Below are 18388 nucleotides of genomic sequence, written 5' to 3'. Positions count from 1 at the left end.
GCGTCTCTTGTTCACTCGAGATTCGGGACATTAAGATACACATCAATAGCGTCAACGGCGTGCGGATATTTACCTCCCATGATTTGATGCATAAACTTCATTGGCCTAAATAATAGGAGCTATATAAATTCTGAAGCTTCAAGGTGCCTCGCCATGTGCATTAGGCAAGTATTATTAGTCCTAAGCCATACATATACACCGTCACTGATTGGGGTATCGCTCAATACGACCTTGTCTACAGTGAACAAACGAGCAATGCAGAGTCGCCATTGTTATAAGAGATGGGTAAGGGTTCTCAAATTAGAGGTGAAAGCAGGTACATTTTATAGTAAACAAAGGGCTCAAGGGTACGCCGTTTGGGATATCTAGTAAGCAAAGGGGGAGGAGTGAAGAGCGGCCGCTACACTATTAATCAGCCATAGAGACTGTATAGCGAAGGATGAACTCGTTCAGAACCTCTGGGTAATGGGTGCGGAAAAGGAAGACCGTACAGGAAAAGATTTTGAACAAGCGGACGATGTATGAGAAGGGAAGGGAAAAAAATGTAATGACATAACAGTCAAACAGGGAGAAAAGAAGGGCGAGATTCATGTAGCGTCATAATGTTTGTACAGACAAGGCTCAACCTTGAATGGCGGCCAAGCCTCCAGGCAAGGGGGCGTCAAGATCAATATTCTCAACGGATCGTCGGTTCTCTCCGCTATCCCGGAAGAGGTTTGAAAAGTATTTGCTTGCGACCTCGCTCTCCTGTTTCGTCTTGCTGACCTCCTGCTTACGTCTTCCGAGGTCCTCAATGCCTTGAGCGAGGCTGGTCTGCAGACTGCCGGCGGGTATACGGAGGATGCGGCGGACCTCAGTCGAGATACGAGTAGCATTGGAGTGCACGTAGTCCATTTCGGACAGAGTAGCGGCAAGCTTGCGTGAGAGACGAGGGGGGAGTGTATGCGGGATTGACGAGAGCATATAAGCAGTGGTCAAGACGGCTATTGAAAATTAGCTTGAGATTTCGAATAGCAGGATTGAAGATGACAGGAAACGTACCAGCAGCGACGATACCAGGTAGGAGGAGACGCCGCAAGTTGTTAGGCCCAAGGATTTTGGCAGCACTGAACATGCTATCTACCCAGCTGCCTCCGAAGGCTCGACCACCGAGGACTGTCACGGCAGTCATGGCAATTCCAGTGCCAGCCATCTTCTCCTGTCGTTCCCACAAACCGGCAATATCAAAGAAATCCCAGATCTCCACCTCAGTGTCGACCTGTCTAGCTAGGGTATGGCGACGACCACGGCGGAACATTGCATCGGCACGGAAGTTCAATGGAGCGAACTTGTCCTCTCCAACATGCAGCAGACCGATGTTCTGAATGAATCCCACTCCTTGAACAGTCTTTGCCCGCGCGTAGTCCTCGCAATCAGCGACGGATGTAGAGATCTGCTCCAGCATTGCTAGTTTGAGATCCTCGGCATACTGGAACGCAGAAAACAGACCAGGGTATTCGACACCTAAGTCAGCCTCGGACACTCGCGAGATGGTGTTTGTTAATGTTGAACGCGTATGGTTGTAGACATCCTCGCACGAGTCGTCAATACACTTCTCAACTTCATCACCGAGTTCGATTTGTTTCTTCTTGCCATTTTCATAGGCAGGTTCGAGCTCAGTGAGCTCGTCTGTAACGCGCTTAAGTTCCGACTGAGCGATGTCACGATTAACAGCTGCTAACGAATTGATATCCGCAAGAAGGTTGAGAAGATATGTTCTTGCAGGCGCGAGCTTGGAACGAGCGCGCTTCTCCAGCACAAACCGTCTGAGAGAGCCCTCCAGGTTCTCAAAATCTCGAATCTTCTCCCTCTCCTTTCCTTTGCCCTTCCCCTTGTCGTCAGAATGGTCGTCATCATCATCTCCATGAGGATCAGAACCTCCACCGCCGCCACTGCCAGATTGCTCCATGGAAATTGGAGGTGCAACCGGGACAGCATTACTTGAAACAAAGTGAACCAGCTCAGCAGCTTCCTTGTACGTACGAGGACTGAGCTTGCCAATCTGATCCAGAATCATGCGTTCGCAACGTTGCTTATCACGAATCTGATCAAACCCATTCACAACGATGAAGATGTAAGCCTTCTCATGGGCAGCATTCAAGATGAATTCTTTGGCGGAAAGTGTAAAGTGGTTGGCGGCGGACACCACGAACACAACCACATCAATTTCCTCCTGCCGGGCAAAAACAGCTGTCGTCTTTAATGAATCCGAGTTGAGGCCAGGTGCATCAATTAAAGCAATATCCACCACCCCATTGTTGAGGAGCGATTCATCAATCGTTCGGACGTCCTTCACGTAGACTTTGCATTGCATGTACTTGGAGTTATCGATAACGATATTTTCGAGTTCCGGAAGAGCGTACACATCGTAGGTACTTTCATCGTTGCGATTGTATTGCTTATTCTTGTGTACCGCATGTACCTCCTCGATTCCACTGTTCTCCCGTGCATCGAGAACCTCGCAGAAAATGCTGGTGCAGGGTTGCTGGTCCTCGGGGAGCACCTTCCGACGCAGCAAAGCGTTACAGAAAGTCGATTTGCCGGCATTCAAGTCTCCCGTGATTAGCACCTTGCTTGATGTGTCCTCGATTCTGTCCCGCAGAGAAAGAAGATGTTTGATGCTCTGGCTGATTTTTCCGTCCAAAAGTGATGCAATCGAGGCCTTCTCCAGTGAATGTACCAACTCGGCCTGTGACAAAGCACCGAGCTTCAGATCCAACTTCAGAATCGAGAATTCCTGCGCAATCTGTGGGCTCATCAATCTTGGTTCCGGTGGAGGTCGGCGTTCCGCAGCCGCACTCGACTCCGCTAAGTCGTCGCTTCCTGACATCGTGGCTGCGCGTCGCATTTGTCCTGGCCGGGGGAAAGGCTCCGATTGATTGTTTTCGCTTTCAAAATATGACTGACTCTGTCGTAGACCGGGTCTTTGCGAAGGTGAGCCGGGGCTACCCGGAGCGCTCTGTACAGATGGATAGTGTGCTGGCCATTGGCGGTTCATATCCTGAAGCTCCTTCAACGTTTCAATCGTCCGGGAAATGGCACGTCCAAGTTTCGTCCGATTCGAATTACTGAAAAGAAGACTTGTCAGCCCTTCAAAACGAGTTGCGGGTACTTCGTCGGCACATACTAGAGTAGTTGATGAACATGGCTCGCGATAACCTGCTTCTCATGCTCGGCTGTACCAACCACACGTCAGCAACAATGCTCCAATTCCATTACCACTTATCATCCCAACATGAACAGAACCACGAACCAGCTGGATTCCAATTACCGCCACCGGGAGGTGTAGGCACCGGCGTCGGTTTATCGACCATCAAATCCGCTCGCCACCCGGCCCCCTCATCACCATCCATCACACTTCCACTCGCAATACTGCCCCCATATCCCGAATCCGCGTTCAACGAAGCCATGAGAGCCGTGGCGCTCTCAGACGTCGACCCATTCCCGACAGTCATGTACGTAGGCGGGGGTCGTGGATAAAAAGGGTTGTTCTCGGTAATATCCTCGGGAGGTTGCCGAGAGGATCCCTCTCCGGCCGATGCGCCCTTGCCGGGGAAATACTCCTGACTCATGGTGAATATCGTGTGCGTTGCATCGACTTCGAAAATAATAGGATGGAAGGGTGTTTGTCGGAACCCAGTTTAGGTGATGGCGATGGTTCCACCGGGAAATTTCATGACGGCAGGCGTCGGACTATGCCCGAAAGGGGCTGGCGGCAGCATGTGACTCCCTCCCGCAGTAATCAATGGCCGCGTATTATTGTTCGTTACCCTGTCAAGCCTCTGCTTAGATGGGTTGATGTCACCGCATCACCGCAGGCTTCCAGCTGATAAACATACTGCTGCGCATAACAATTGCCATTCGTGAGGAGGCACGTTTACTTTGGCCACTGTCTTCAATCACTACATAGATCCGTCGTGCTCATCATGAATGTATGTGGTACACCACACTACCTCTCGTTTCCCCACTTACAGGCCTCTTCTAGATCGTCGAGTGGGCATTCGGGAAGCGCATGACGCCAGCGGAGCGTCTGCGCAAGCATCAAAGAGCGCTCGATCGGACGCAGCGAGAACTAGACCGTGAACGAGTCAAGTTGGAAAATCAGGAGAAGAAACTGATTCAAGACATTAAAAAGAGTGCCAAGAATGGCCAAATCGGAGCCTGCAAGATCCAAGCAAAGGATCTGGTTCGGACGAGAAGGTATGTATAGCATAACTCCATTCTTCTTTTTCTTCACTGTATCTCTTAATTAATTTGTCACTTGCGACCAGGTACATCCAGAAGTTTTATCAAATGCGGACGCAGTTACAGGCCATTTCCCTCCGTATTCAGGTACGACAGCTGTTTGAGATCTGGGGCATCAGTGCGCTGACCTTGACATACAGACCGTCCGAAGCAATGAACAGATGATGCAGTCTATGAAAGGAGCCACGATGCTTCTAGGAAGCATGAATCGCCAGATGAACCTCCCCGCGCTTCAACGGATTGCGATGGAGTTTGAACGAGAGAACGATATCATGGACCAACGGCAAGAAATGATGGACGATGCCATAGACGAAGCTACAGGTCTAGAAGGAGAGGAGGAGGAAGGCGAAGACATTGTGAAGGAAGTTCTGGATGAAATCGGTGTTGACCTCAACCAGGCGGTAGGTCCATCCAGCGGGCTACTTTTCATTCTTGCGCTTTACTAACATTTCTACCACAGCTGGGTGAAACCCCGACAGATATTCAGAAGACAGCGGTTGGCGAGACCAAAGTTGCACAAGCGGTTGGAGCCGGTGGGACTGCCAGCGATGACGATCTTCAGGCAAGGCTTGACAGCCTACGGCGGTAACGATACGACACTCGACCAAATTTCTCCCTTACGCCTATGCCGGATATCCACCCAGGAATATGTTCTATTGCTAGATGGTGGTACTAGGGATATCCTTAATGAGTTACGAATGTCAATAATTCCTTTATCAGAAGCCCTGTGGTTTTGTCAGCATCCCGGAATCTACTTACAGTACGGCTCTTACACTAGGTTTAGAATGGTTCTGATGTTAATCAAAGTCATGGATCTCTATGAGGAAAAACTAAAATTAGCTGAAAGGAAACAATTTCGTCGCGGTCATACATCACCGTTGGAATGGATGCTTGCCTGTATACTTTTCGCCGAAAAAAGAGAAGTGTATCACGCATCCGATGCGGGATCTGGTGAAATGCACCTCTACCTTCGCTAGAAGAAACACTCGCGAGGTATATCTGGTCGCATGAACAACCTGTCACCGTGATAAGCCCATTGGCCGAACCAAGGAAACGAAATCAGCTCGCTCAGTCTTGGCCGCTGCTTTGGGTCCCTTTGGAGCATCGTTCGCAGCGCGTCCACACAGTCCTGCGACAAGTCCTCCCGCACAGCCAATTCCTCGTTGATCATTCGCTTCCGTCTGGCATATGCTGCATCCCAGCGGGGTCCTTCGTCGTGTAGTTCGGGAAGCTCCTGCCAACGGCCATCAATAAGCTTAAAAGCGAACTCGCCAACGGTCCTAATGTCATCGTCCCATTCCGGATCCTCCCAGGGCGCGTATCCATGCAGCAAACAAAACACCTCCACAGCATAATTCCAGAGTGCGGCTTGACGCGTATCTTTTTTGCATTTGACTTGTGCGATTCCATGTGTTTTGTTTCTGATATGTTCGCGCAGTTGTGGCTTCAGCAACTCGATTGCAACCTCTGGAGGCAGTTGATATTCTTGCCAAAAGACGTAGGTGTGGGAGTTTTCCATGAAGTCAAGATCATCCAGCCCAAAGCCCATTATTCCAAAGTCGATCAGTTGTGTCTGTATTCGAGAAGAGACTGTTAGCCATGCCCCCGATGGTCAACTTCAGGGAAATCGGACATGATTTTGGGGGGGAAAGAAGCAACAAAAGAAAAGCAAGCCTTGCAGCTTCAACGGAACTGAAATTCTGAAATTTACTTACGTCAAGATTCTCGCCCACAAGGTAATTGCGATAGGATAGATCGTCATACGTGATGTTCATATCACGGAGGTAAGCGATTGCTTCCAAGAGCTGCGTCGACACCTTGCTGGCCTGAAGCTCATTCAACCTTGGCTCCTTTTCAGGAGTGCGGAGATGACCCCCTTCAACGGCCCAGACTTTGTCCGTCTCTTTCATTCCCTTTGAGAGTTGGAGTGTATCGTAATCCATACAAGCAGACATGACGATCGCGACCTTATCCTTCTCAGTATAGACAGAGTGGAGGGTTGGAAACCTTGGGCTGTGAGTCAATAAGAGCATGATCATTGCTTCACATGGTATATAACGAACTTTTCCACCTTCTTCGAAGAACATCATCTCGGGTCCGTGTGATCCATCCTCCATGGTCGCAATGGTGTTATGTTCGTGAACCTTGATGGCAAAGTTAGCCTGTCCATGAGGAGTATTTTTGTGAGCAAGGAACACGGTGCCGAAGCCTATATCAGGTCATTAGCTACTAGTCAAAGAAGACTCAACCCCAAGAGAAGAAACAGGTGGACATACCTCCAGAACCAATGCAACCAGATAGTCTCACCTTCCGACGAAGCTTTTGGCACATACCCTTGAGTCTTGCGTTGACAGTTGCGTGCCCATTCCTGGATCGGTTTATGAATCTGGCAACCCTCGTTTGGAAGGCATGGCTGTCAGGTCTGTGTTTTTTGGTCTGGTTCAGAGTGCTCGCGCCTAGGCCGTACTTGTGAGAGCACCGGGAGACCCGTCGTCCTCCCCTCAGATCCAGGCTTGTCTTTAGTCGGCCCGCAATGACTCGATGAAGAAGTGGGAATCTTGCTGAAACCGCACTCTCTGGCTGAATGAGAAGGGGAATAATTTTGTCGAGCTGGCGGTTATCACCAGGCATTCTCTGAAGGTCTATGCCCAAATTGTCCGTAAAACCAACACCATCAGAGTCAGTCGTGTCGCTATAGGCTGTAGCATTTGGGGCAACAGTCGGATTCGTCGCATTGTTGGTATTCGCTGCATTATTCACATTTGTGCCGCTCGTCCCATTTCCTCTGTCCGTCCCAGAGTCATCGGGATTGAAGACTGGGCTGTTATTGACGTATGGAAGTGCATCTTTCCGTGGGGTGTAGCTACCGAACCTGGGCCCTGAGCTACCTGCAGCAGCTTCTTTTGGGGTGTTGTTTGAATCTGGCATCCTAGTATATGCAAAAGCTGAAAAGGTTGTATAAATAAAAGAATCAATATTGGAGTAATGATTTCTGAATCTTCCCACAGTCATACGCGGGAAGTGCGTATGCTATATACCCTGGAAAAGGCATTTCTACCTCCATAGGTCGCTTCCGGTTCTTCTATGCTGCAGTCCAAAAATAGAAGATTGATGAAGGCATCATGAGCCGGAGGTTGGTCCGTTGTTCAGTGACAAAGGGCAATACTCAGTGCTGCGGTTGATAAAGACATTGACCTGAATAACGAAATAAGCAATGTCAACAAAGGGTTTCATGTTGGATATTTCGCCGAGTTCTAGACAAAGAGATCGCAGATATGGAGATGCCCTCTCATATGGAAGTCATTGTCCTCTCACAATTCGAAAGTGCTCTTTGGACACTCTTCAGCTTTTTACCGGTTTCACAGAACATGGTGCTCTCTTGTTGCATTCTCCGACTGACAAAGATCTTGACATTAGAAAGACAAGGGAGCGTTTTAATTTAGATATTGTATGACAAGGAGCATCATTCGTGCTATTGTAATTGGACCCTGTCATGGAGCTATTCTAAGTCAATCTTTGTTGCCCTCCAAAGGGCATCCGGTTCCGTAACCCAGGCAGACAACCTCAAAGGGATCATCCGTGAACCAGGAGCTCTATTTTTCGTCAAAGGGCGTTCAAGTGTTCATGTTTTCAAAGGGGACAACTACAGAGTCCTGTCCGTACCCGTTCATTTTCCCAATCCAAAGGCCTATTAGTAGTGTCCCCGCCAGGATATATTTCGCTAAGAGACAACACAGAAGACGTCGAGTTATTACTGATTTGGGGCCAACATTGCTGCTTCACTTAAATTACAGTCCAGTCCAAGTCTTTCTAGACTATATAACTTAAGCAACTGACGGGGTGATGAGGATAGCCTCCGCCTGTCTGGGCAAAAAAAGGGTAAATTTTGCACACCAGGGCAACATAATCAGAGGCCAAAGGCCATCCACCCCTGTCCAATCATTTCTCAATGACTGATGACTATGAGCGATATTTTCAATCAAGATGGGGCCAAAAAAAAGCCTTCTTTCAAGCCACAGCAATCATGGATGACTTGCCCTGCAGGTATTCAGTCTCTTCAAGCAAGTCAACAACACTGCAGTAACAAAGGAGCATATCCACTTGGCTTGTGGCCTGTGGGACTTGCATGGTTATCACTGATTACTACTGCAAGTCAAAAGGCAAGGATACAGTAACTGGACTACCTAGTTAGCTTAAAACATGATACTATGCACTGTGGATGGCTGATGAGCATGACTGCACAGAGGCGCGATGGTGCCTGCTTTGAACATCTCTTAGCTGCAGGATCGAGCGGCACGGAGTGCCCAATCCTCTCTACTTGCACGTTCCCATCCACCAGTCACAGAACGAAGGTACCATTATCAAAAAAAAAATACAACACTGGGGGAAGGTGACGGCAGACTAGGCTGCAATTCCAGTCTTTGCTTGAGGAGCAGAGCCTCGCGGAAAAAGCAACTCATCATTTTGGAGACCGGCGGTGATGCAGCTCCGCGGTAGTACAGGGCATCCACAGTTGCAGGAATCATCTACATCCCCAACATAGTATTCTGGACAGTCAAACTGATGTTTTGCTTACTCTCTGATCTAGACCAACATTGACGAATGTCCTCCATTCGACCCTGAGTTCACGCTTGCTATGTCTCCTGCACAGCCACTGCTTTGCGGCTGAGGCCTCCACGACCAGGAGGAACAGCCTCAGCAACCAGGTCAGACCTTCGCAATAGACTTGCCCGGGCACGTCCTGCGCCCCATTACACTCGTGTTTCTGTGCCTGATATGCAGGTCTGCGACACCTCTGGTCGTTATTTTGTTATCATCGACGAATCATCCACCTGACCAGGGGGACTTGCCCATGACTTCATTCCCTGCAGGGTCGAAAATTTTTTCTGTCGCGTGTGAAGAGAGTGCAGAGAAAATGGCAGGCAGAAGCGCATGGATACTTCACACTGAAACCTGAGTGGTCGCTCAGCAGCCACCTTTTGCATTGAAAAGGCCGAAAGAGCCCCTCCAGGTCCTGCTTTCTGCCTGGAGCTTAAAGATGTCTCCGTGTCCTTTCCATTAGCCTTGATGTTTATGGTCTCACCCTCATCTGTATATGCTATTAACTGCCCTTGGCTCTGGTATTCCCTGCTTTGATACGTATATGTTGTATTAGCCCTGGAGACACTTCCCTTACCTCCTAGGACTGTGCTCTCGTCTTGGTGCTGGTACAGAAAGCACACTTAGGCAAACCATGGTGATCGTCAATCAAAATATGGGTCCGCCTGTCCCTCCTCTTCATCACCCGCCAGCTGGTCCGCACGAGGATCCTCGCATCACTCAGCACCATGATCCTGGTCAGATAGATCATGGATATCTGGCGGACCAAATGACTCAGCTTCATGTGAACCCCCAAAGGTCTGCCCAAGGCAGCTACCAGCAAACAGGCCGCTCCGAACCCTTCAGAGAGCACACGCGTTCTCCATACTATTACTTTGGGTACACCTTCTTCAAGGCCGAGGCAGCACCCGGCCAAAAGTCCACTTGGAATCAAGTCCAGAAAACAAGGATGAACTTGAGCCAGGCAGACCTGTTTCAGTTGGTGCAGAAGCGAGCACAGAAGTCTACTGCTGTTGAGCAATATCAAGCACTATCAAAACTGAAACGGACCCATGTGGATCAATTAATCAATGAGCACAGACGCAGTGACCCTCGATTCGAATGGACCTGCGCTTACATCAAGGAAGACTCAAAGCCGGTCAAAGGCAAGGGTGCTCGTCGCGGTGATTTTGAGACGCTCTCGATGGATGTGGTGATTGTTAGAAGGCCGGTGACGGTCGAACCAGCGGATGTCCAGACTCATTCCAAGCTCAGGGAGGAGCACCCTGTCGACCCCAACAACTTCGTAGCGGAAGATGTGCGAAGACCGAGAATTGTCGAGATGAATGGCCAATGGAGTGAGCCGGCTATCAGCCATGCACAAATGCCAGCGAACATGAATCAAGCGCAGCAACATCCTCAGCATGCGTACCAGCAACCACATTTCCCTCCTCAGGCTCACGCTGATACGGCAAGGCAGCAGCACCATCAACAGACGCAATGGTCAGGAATGCACCAACAACCAGAGATGCATCATCACGGGGTACCTCATTCAGGCAACAACCCTCAATTTCAGCCCCAAAATCCGGGTATACGTATCATCCCAGTCGCTCCTGTTGCGCATCCTCAGAGCCATGATCGTGGTCTTGGCCCCAATCAAGTCAATCATCATGCAGATCAACCCTTCATGAGGCCAGAAGTTCACAATCAAACCAGAGCGAAATATACACCCCGGTCGTCAAGTCTGCACGTTGGGCCTGAGGCAGAGTGGCCTCCTGAGTCGAGCAGCATAGGAGATGATGAGTCCGAGCTGTTTGACTTTGAGGACGAAAGCTCAGCTACCGAAGGCTCTGAGGACATTATTGACGAGGCGCCAAAAAGACCGAAATCATGGCGCGGGAGTCTTCATCGCCAAAACTCCGCGTCAAGGCAGAACCGCCCTGAGGTCGCTTACAGGACTCATTCCCGCAAGAAGCCGACCAAGACTGCTTCAGACTCGAAGCTCAACCGCACGAAATACCCAGTCGGCTATGTCGAGGTGATCCCAGCAAATAGCAAGCAATCAAGCAAGCGAACTGCGAAGGCTCAACCGAAAGAGAGTGCCGTCCAGCAACAGCCCCGGAGCCGACCTAAGATTGTGCAAGCACCCGCGAACTCGACCGACCTGGACCTAGCATACGTCGGTGATAACCTGCTTAAGGGCCGTGAGAGGAATGACATCAGAACGCGAATCCTGGATGATCGGGAAGCGAGAGTGGAACGGCGGGAGAAGCTGGTCGAGCATCAGGCTCGGATGTTGGACGAGAAACTCGAAGAAGCGCGTTATTTGGACCGACACCTGTCGCTTCGAGAACCAGGTCTCTTTCAGCGTCGATATTACCTGTGAACTTCTCTGGGCCTTTCTCTACGCTCCTTTAACTTTCTCCTTATCATTTTGATTTTATTTCCGTTCATTTCCCCCCCTTTCTGTCTCCCATGCTGTAATGTACACTTTTGGGGTTTCGGTCAATCGGTCAACAGGGATACCACTGGGTAAACGGGCGTTACTAGTATCTTGTCTGTTAAAAATTAGGTACATGCAATTATAAAGAACAATAGTTTTGAATAGCCTACACTCCGCAGATAACTACCTGGACATCCTTTTCGTATTAGACGAGCCAATTGAAGAATCATCTCACATGTACACGCAGCAGGACAGCTCATCAGCTCCCCGGTGAGGTGAAGTGGACCAAAGTGACGCAGGACAAGTGTTATGGATAAGCCCCTCCCTGTTTCTGCCAGTTCGGTAAGGCATGAAGGCCTTCAGCCCCGCCGTCTCCCGTTTTCTCTTCGTCTTCCGTCATAAACTCCATAAACGTCGGTTACTTCAGGCTAGTAGCTTCCTGCTTTTCTTCCCTCATACACATCTTTCCAGACTGTTCAGATTCATCTTTTCTGCATACTTTTCCATTTCTTTCATTTCTCTATACACTCAGCCAAAATGCCTCGCCAATTCTTCGTCGGCGGTAACTTCAAGATGTATGAGCTCTAACCCAATGCCCCGCAGTCCCCCTCGCAGCTTCACCATCCCAGCCCGCAATTGAACAGCTGCTAACATTCTCGGCGAAATGATAGGAACGGTGTCACTGACACCATCACTTCCATCATCAAGAACCTCAATGAGGCCAAGCTCGACCCCTCGGTCGAAGTCGTCATCTCCCCCACTTCCCTCTACCTCCTCCTTGCCCGCCAGACTGCCGACTCCAAGATTGGCGTTGCCGCCCAGAACGTCTTCGACAAGCCCAACGGTGCTTTCACCGGTGAAATCAGCGTTGAGCAGCTCAAGGATGCTAAGATTGACTGGGCTATCATCGGACACAGCGAGCGTCGTGTTATCCTTAAGGAGACTGACGAGGTACGTTACTCGCTGGAATCTGCCGGATTGGGAATGGAATGGCTGACATGTCTGATTAGTTCATTGCTCGCAAGACCAAGGCTGCCATTGATGGTGGCCTGAGCGTCATCCTTTGCATTGGTGAGACCCTGGAGGTAAGTTATTCTATTCGCTCGGTTCTATTCCCCACGTATCCAGTAGACTAACACTACATAGGAGCGTGAGGCCGGCAAGACAATCGACGTCGTTAGAAGGCAGCTCAACGCTGTCGCCAAGGAGCTGTCCAAGGAGCAGTGGGAGAAGGTCGTCATTGCTTACGAGCCTGTCTGGTTAGTCGCTCACAAACACATTAATTCACACTAAGTACTAACAACATACTGCAGGGCCATCGGCACCGGCAAGGTCGCTACCACCGAGCAGGCCCAGGAGGTCCACGCCGCCATCCGCAAATGGCTCAGCGACGCCGTCTCCGCCGAGGCCTCTGAGAACGTCCGCATTATCTACGGTGGCTCCGTTAGCGAGAAGAACTGCCGCGAACTGGCCAAGCAGTCCGACGTTGATGGTTTCTTGGTTGGCGGTGCCAGCTTGAAGCCTGCCTGTAAGGAATCCTTTCCGCCAATTGAGCGTCGAAGTTATAGACTAACAATGTGACCTCTAGTCGTCGAGATCATCAACGCCCGTCTGTAATCGACATACAATGGAATCTTCCTCACAAAGTCCTGCCGCCGCTCTAGTACCGGCAGGGATACAGATCATGAATCGCAATCGGGCTCTTAAAAGGCGCTCTGGGGAATTATATAAGCTTGCTTACGTTCGCCCATTCAGCTGGTGGAGTTCAGGCTATATATCTCAACGATAAATAAAAAAGTAAATGTAAATAAAGTGAAGTATGCGATACGGCTGGTTCAATTCTCTAACATTCGTAAAATCTTGGGTAAATTCTATCCTAATCCATATTTAGGACATGGTAGAAAGCGCTATATACAAAGAACGATGCAGGTCATATACAGAGTATAGAATATGTCGCTCTCACGACGAATACGAAACCGACACCCCAACACCATGCCAATACGACTTCCCAGAAACACCCCCACCAACAGACTGCCCACCCCCCGCCGCAGTCGAAGTCGCAGCCCACGAAGACGAAGAAAACGAACTCGGACCTAACCCCACACCCGCGCTAACCAGAAGCTCCTTCACACGGCCCTCCCACAGCAACCGCACGTTCCAGGACTGATCGACGCGGATCTTCAGAACTGATTCATTTTCCTCGTCTCCATTGTGAGTAGGGGGGGGATCCACGGGAGGAAAGGCAGTGGGATCGGTCATGCGCATCTTCCGCCTGGCCCATTCAAGGCCGTCGTCATCGATCGGCGGCTGCGGGGATTTCCTTCGTTTCCGCCATAGTTCACAGCCGGCGACCATTTCGCTTTCCCAGCTGTAGACGTTGAAGCCGAAGCGGGAGCTGAAGGCTAGGTTGGGTGAGGCGCGGAGGGAGTAGGTGGTTGATAGGGAGCCGGTGAGTGGAGTTAGGACCAGGGTGAGGGTGTATGGGAAGGTGGAGATCGGGGTGCCGTGGTTTGAGGTTGTGGTTGTACTAGATGTCGATGATGATGATGATGACGGCATCTCGGTGGCTGCTGGTAGGGTGCTGAACCGTAACCCAGTTGACATGCCGATGAGCGAAGAGACGGGGGAGTAATATGCTTCTGCTCCGGCTGATAGTAGTGATAGTCGTGGTGATGAATTCTCCTTGGGATGGCGCGGGTCTGGGCCGAAGTTCCACAGCCCCCGCCAGCCGAACAAAGAATTGTCCGTGCTGAACAGGTATTCATTGCTATACTTGCCCGTGTCGTGGGAGAGTTGACCCAGGAGAGAAGCTTGCGGCGCAGAGTTTGATAGAGGAGGTCCCCGGGTCGAGCAGACTGCCAATGACAGCTGCATGGTTGGTGAGATCCGGCGCAAGAACAAGGCGTTCAGAGTTGTCGGGGGAGGAAGGTGTAAAGTTGCATTGAGCAGAGTCGCCTTCCGCCCGAGTGAAGGTTGACTATGGCCATTGCCGGAGGGTTTGGACTCGGAGGATCCAAATCCGTCAAGAAGTGACTGCCAACCCCAATCTTCAACCGGGGCAACTGGAGGCTGAACTTGGCGATAACCGCGCGCTAGCTTGCGCAGTGGAATAAGGGCGCTCCGGCTGGGAGTATTGTTCAAAGGCACAGTGCTGTAGAGGTACGATACGGAGCCATCGATCAATCCAACTGTGCCGAGGGTATAACTGGTCGCGAAGTGAGGCGTGGCTAGGGATGAAAGATGGACGCGCAGACGCTCCGGCGTCGAGAAATCGAGTAATGCTGTATGCAATCAAGTTAAGATCATAATTATCTGAGCTTATACATGAGGCGAGTTCACATACATTGCGCTGTGGCTGTCAGGGACGAATATGAGTTGTCGCGGTTCCAGTTGGTCGCCTCGGCGAATGCCAATTGGATGTAGTCCATGAAGTCAAGCATTGTCAGGGATGTCTCAACTCAGTTCTTCAGCCCAGCCGTTGTCCATTATTATAAGTCCATCTCCACTGAGAGAGAGATAAATCCAGCACATGGATAATTAATGACGATGGTGACCTTGGAAAGAGAAGGTTGAAGCCCCAACATCATCAGCTCATTTCCTTATACGACTTAGCGTAATCGGATAAGCCCCGCATCAACATTAATCCGCTTGTTATCAGAAATGAAAAAAATAATCGTATCTTTCTACTCCTCCGAGTCAATTTTCCGAATCTGTATATTTCCACATCTTCTAAGGCATACAGGGACTCGCATCGGTATAATCACTTTCAGAAATTCAAATTCCATAATTTTTTCGCAATGCCTCGTTCAAAGCGTGCCAGAATCGTCCACGAGTCGAAGGTCACCAAGAAGTCCCACAAGGAACAGACCAGACGACTTTATGCCAATATCCGCGAATGTATCGAGAATTATGATCACCTATTCGTTTTCTCCGTCGATAACATGCGCAACACCTATTTGAAGGATGTGCGCACCGAATTTGCCGATAGTCGGTGAGAGTTCCCGTTTTTCAGGATCAGCCCCGCGAGATATACAATTTCACAATATGCAATATAAAACATCATCGTGCTTCAATGGCTAACATTTCAAATAGTCTCTTCTTTGGCAAAACTAAAGTCATGTCCGTTGCCCTCGGCCACAACCCCGAGACCGAGGCCGCACCCAACCTGCACAAGCTCTCTCCCTACCTGACAGGTGCCGTCGGTCTTCTCTTCACCTCGCGCGATCCCGAGTCCGTCCTCACCTACTTCGACGCCTTCCGCCCCCTCGACTTCGCCCGTGCCGGCACAGTCAGCACCCGCTCATTCAGCATCCCCAATGGCCAGGTGTACTCCCGTGCTGGTGAGATTCCTGCGTCCGAAGACGAACCCGTCAGCCACACGATCGAGCCGGAGCTGCGCAAACTGGGCGTTCCTACTCGTCTAGTGAAGGGCAAGGTTATGCTCGAGCTGACTGATGGGCAAGAGGGCTACCCTGTCTGCAAAGAGGGAGAGGTTCTGGACTCGAGACAGACAACGTTGCTGAAGATGTTCGGTGTTGCTACTGCCGAATTCCGTGTCGATCTAAAGGCGCAATGGACTCGGAGTACCGGTGAAATTAAGATCCTCGAGAAGGATGAGGGCATGGAGGTTGACGGACAGTAATTTCACTTCCAAGACCGTTCTTTTTCTTCTTTTACCCCCAAAATTTCCTGGGCATTGATTGGAGTTGGGCATAGGCGTTCTTTCGTGTTTTTTCTTTTTATATTCTTCGAAGATCATGAATCCATCCTATATGTTGCCGGATGAGCGTACGATGGACATAGAATACCACGCGGAAAAGCAATTATGCAGGACATCTTCCATTCAGAGTCAGAAAGCTACAAGGTGACAAGCATGAAGTTATGTAGACAGTTTACCCGTTCTTACTTGCATACGAGGAATTCTGGCATCAACATGGCCGTTAAATATGCCTTACCTGCGTCTCTTACCTGAGCATCCCCGGATCCCAACCAAATTGCACCTAGGAAAATGACGGCTACCTAAAATACATACTTACCCCCTGCAGAGTAACAGAGACCCTAAACGGGTCGACACAAGAAAACGAGATGGAAAACACGCAGAACAGAGGCGAGACCACGAGATCGTAAGGAGGAAAAGGGGCCATCACGAATAGTGCCTTCAAACCTTGACCCTTCGTAAAGGAAAAAGTAACAAGTGAAGCCTTCAGCTGATGAAGATGCCTGGTGACAAGCAGATAAAGGTGGCACATCGGTTCGACTGTGCGAGTTATTAATGCTTCCATGGTCGTAAATGTCGGCGTTGATTTTTGTTGAAGTGACCTTGCCTTACCCATTGCATCAAAGAGGACAAGGGAAGAAAGGAAAAGATCAGGCATAGATACCCACCAGCAAACCATGCTGACGCCTGGATGGGGAACTTAATCCAGTAAAGGACGTTCAGTACCTCCTTTTAGCGCGAGGATCCTCGTAGGAATCGTCTTCGTGATATCTCTTGCGGCCATGGTCTTCCCGGCCACCATATCTGTCACGTTCGCGGTCGCGGTCACGGTAGCGATCCCGATCACGGTCTCTGTGACGGTCACCTTCCCGATCACGATCGTGATCACGTCGGTCTCGCTCTGAGTAGCCCTCTCTGGGCCTGATAGGCTCGCGGTTGCTGCCAGTTACACCTGGGGCTCGGGCATCTCTCTCATACTTTCCACCACCAGCATAGCCGCCTCCAAAGCCAGCATTCCGGCCACCACCGGGACCGGAGGGAGCGTTTGGTGGAGCCTGTCCACCGAAGCCGTTGCGTCCGCCCTGATAACCAATACCGCCACGAGGGCCAAAGCGATCGCCGCCGCGATATCCTCCTCGAAATCCTCTACCTCCAAATCCGCCACGGAATCCACCGCCAAACCCTCCAGGGCCAGAAGGCGGACCGAAAGATCCGGGACCGGTGGGACGCGAGGGTAACGCCTTAGTATAGCCACGTCCTCCCAAGCCTCCGCCGAAGCGGCGAGGCTTCCAGCCTTTGACTGTGCGGCCACGTTCCACATCTACCAAGACACGTCGATCCTTGATTCGGATTCCATCTGTCTCTTTATAGGCAGCTGAGCCGGGACAAGGATGATCAGGTCAGCAACGAGCCAAATTTTTGGGGTCAAGAGAAGTCTCAGATATCTCACTATAATCGTGAGTAGTAGTAGTACCTTTCATGTCCTTTTCACGCTCATATACGATGAAAGCATAGCCCCTGTGTGGCTTCTTTGAGCCCTTCGGTGTGACTGTGTCTTTTACAATGCGGATCTAGCAGAAGTTAGCTTTGAATGACACTTCGAATGCAAATAAACTCACTCTTTCAATTGGCCCAAATCTACCGAACTCTCGTTCTAGGTCGGACTCCTTTACGTCGTAGCTCAGTCTAGCAACAAATAGAGTCCTGAAGGGATCGCCCCGAGCTTGAGAATCATTCGAAGGATCATCTAGGCAGACGGTTAGCACTCATGATCGAACGTCGAATCTATGGTCAAGGCTCTTACAAGTTTCAAGGCTTTCAGTCACCTGCTTATTCAGCCTCTCCTTTTTCTCGAGCTTCTGACGCCACTTGCGTTGCAGCCAGCTTTCTGTGGCATTGTAAGGAACTTCCTCTTCGTATTTCTTGAGTTCTCCAAGAAAATCTGCGATGCCGCCAATGGTACTCTTCTTGACATCTTCGGGTGCGCGATCAATGGGAGGAACGTAACGTAACGGTGGACGAGGCTGGAAGAGCGCCAGGAGGGGAGGAGGGAGTTTGTCCGTCATTTTGATCCTTCAATGATTTTGTTTCAAGCTAGCGACAACTTCTCAAAGTGATTCGAAGTCATGAGGGAAACGATAGGTAGGAGTTTAGGTAGGTTCCCTCGGACTCAGATTCTCGCGGCCAGGTTGTTGAGAGTTTCGCGTTCTCCATTAGTTGCCTGGATCCACGGCTACAGAAGCGCCAGACGCGCTAAGCGGGATTGCCGCCAGCCAATGGGGAACCACCTTGCTTGCGGTCTTGAAAAGTCGCCGAATTGTTCCTAGATGACTTGCTAGACACCGACAGCGATCATAAAATACATC

At 50.3% G+C, this 18388-nt stretch overlaps 8 protein-coding genes across 8 annotated transcripts; 4 read left to right on the top strand and 4 right to left on the bottom strand.

The window, feature by feature from the left end:
- Positions 1-621: 621 nt before the first annotated feature.
- Aspvir_003763 (mitofusin) lies at positions 622-3611 on the bottom strand (the record flags this gene model as incomplete). The annotated part of the gene is made up of 4 exons (XM_043267012.1): positions 622-983; positions 1042-3107; positions 3167-3215; positions 3293-3611. 4 exons carry the CDS (start codon positions 3609-3611, stop codon positions 622-624), a joined length of 2796 nt encoding a protein of 931 aa, XP_043122947.1.
- Positions 3612-3965: 354 nt separating this feature from the next.
- Positions 3966-4873, top strand: Aspvir_003762 (ESCRT-III subunit protein DID4; the record flags this gene model as incomplete). Its single annotated transcript, XM_043267011.1, has 5 exons — positions 3966-3971; positions 4025-4239; positions 4311-4371; positions 4425-4685; positions 4745-4873. The coding sequence occupies 5 exons, from the start codon at positions 3966-3968 to the stop codon at positions 4871-4873; spliced, it is 672 nt and encodes a 223-aa protein (XP_043122946.1).
- Positions 4874-5257: 384 nt separating this feature from the next.
- Aspvir_003761 (Protein kinase domain-containing protein) lies at positions 5258-7212 on the bottom strand (the record flags this gene model as incomplete). The annotated part of the gene is made up of 3 exons (XM_043267010.1): positions 5258-5857; positions 6000-6493; positions 6561-7212. The coding sequence occupies 3 exons, from the start codon at positions 7210-7212 to the stop codon at positions 5258-5260; spliced, it is 1746 nt and encodes a 581-aa protein (XP_043122945.1).
- A 2305-nt stretch (positions 7213-9517) lies between these two features.
- On the top strand, positions 9518-11248 carry Aspvir_003760 (uncharacterized protein; the record flags this gene model as incomplete). The annotated part of the gene is made up of 1 exon (XM_043267009.1): positions 9518-11248. The coding sequence occupies one exon, from the start codon at positions 9518-9520 to the stop codon at positions 11246-11248; it is 1731 nt and encodes a 576-aa protein (XP_043122944.1).
- Positions 11249-11842: 594 nt separating this feature from the next.
- On the top strand, positions 11843-12922 carry Aspvir_003759 (triose-phosphate isomerase TPI1; the record flags this gene model as incomplete). The annotated part of the gene is made up of 6 exons (XM_043267008.1): positions 11843-11880; positions 11977-12256; positions 12316-12390; positions 12452-12564; positions 12619-12833; positions 12894-12922. The coding sequence occupies 6 exons, from the start codon at positions 11843-11845 to the stop codon at positions 12920-12922; spliced, it is 750 nt and encodes a 249-aa protein (XP_043122943.1).
- Positions 12923-13264: 342 nt separating this feature from the next.
- Positions 13265-14745, bottom strand: Aspvir_003758 (mitochondrial distribution and morphology protein 10; the record flags this gene model as incomplete). Its single annotated transcript, XM_043267007.1, has 2 exons — positions 13265-14586; positions 14649-14745. 2 exons carry the CDS (start codon positions 14743-14745, stop codon positions 13265-13267), a joined length of 1419 nt encoding a protein of 472 aa, XP_043122942.1.
- A 357-nt stretch (positions 14746-15102) lies between these two features.
- Aspvir_003757 (ribosome assembly factor MRT4) lies at positions 15103-15947 on the top strand (the record flags this gene model as incomplete). Its single annotated transcript, XM_043267006.1, has 2 exons — positions 15103-15296; positions 15398-15947. The coding sequence occupies 2 exons, from the start codon at positions 15103-15105 to the stop codon at positions 15945-15947; spliced, it is 744 nt and encodes a 247-aa protein (XP_043122941.1).
- A 794-nt stretch (positions 15948-16741) lies between these two features.
- Aspvir_003756 (U1 small nuclear ribonucleoprotein 70 kDa) lies at positions 16742-18088 on the bottom strand (the record flags this gene model as incomplete). The annotated part of the gene is made up of 4 exons (XM_043267005.1): positions 16742-17397; positions 17497-17593; positions 17642-17769; positions 17827-18088. The coding sequence occupies 4 exons, from the start codon at positions 18086-18088 to the stop codon at positions 16742-16744; spliced, it is 1143 nt and encodes a 380-aa protein (XP_043122940.1).
- Positions 18089-18388: the final 300 nt, after the last annotated feature.

The sequence above is a fragment of the Aspergillus viridinutans genome, assembly GCF_018404265.1.
Source record: "Aspergillus viridinutans IFM 47045 DNA, scaffold_2, whole genome shotgun sequence".
Classification (NCBI taxonomy): domain Eukaryota; kingdom Fungi; phylum Ascomycota; class Eurotiomycetes; order Eurotiales; family Aspergillaceae; genus Aspergillus; species Aspergillus viridinutans.
Note: the sequence above shows the minus strand (reverse complement) of the source record. Positions and strands in the feature narration are given on the sequence as shown.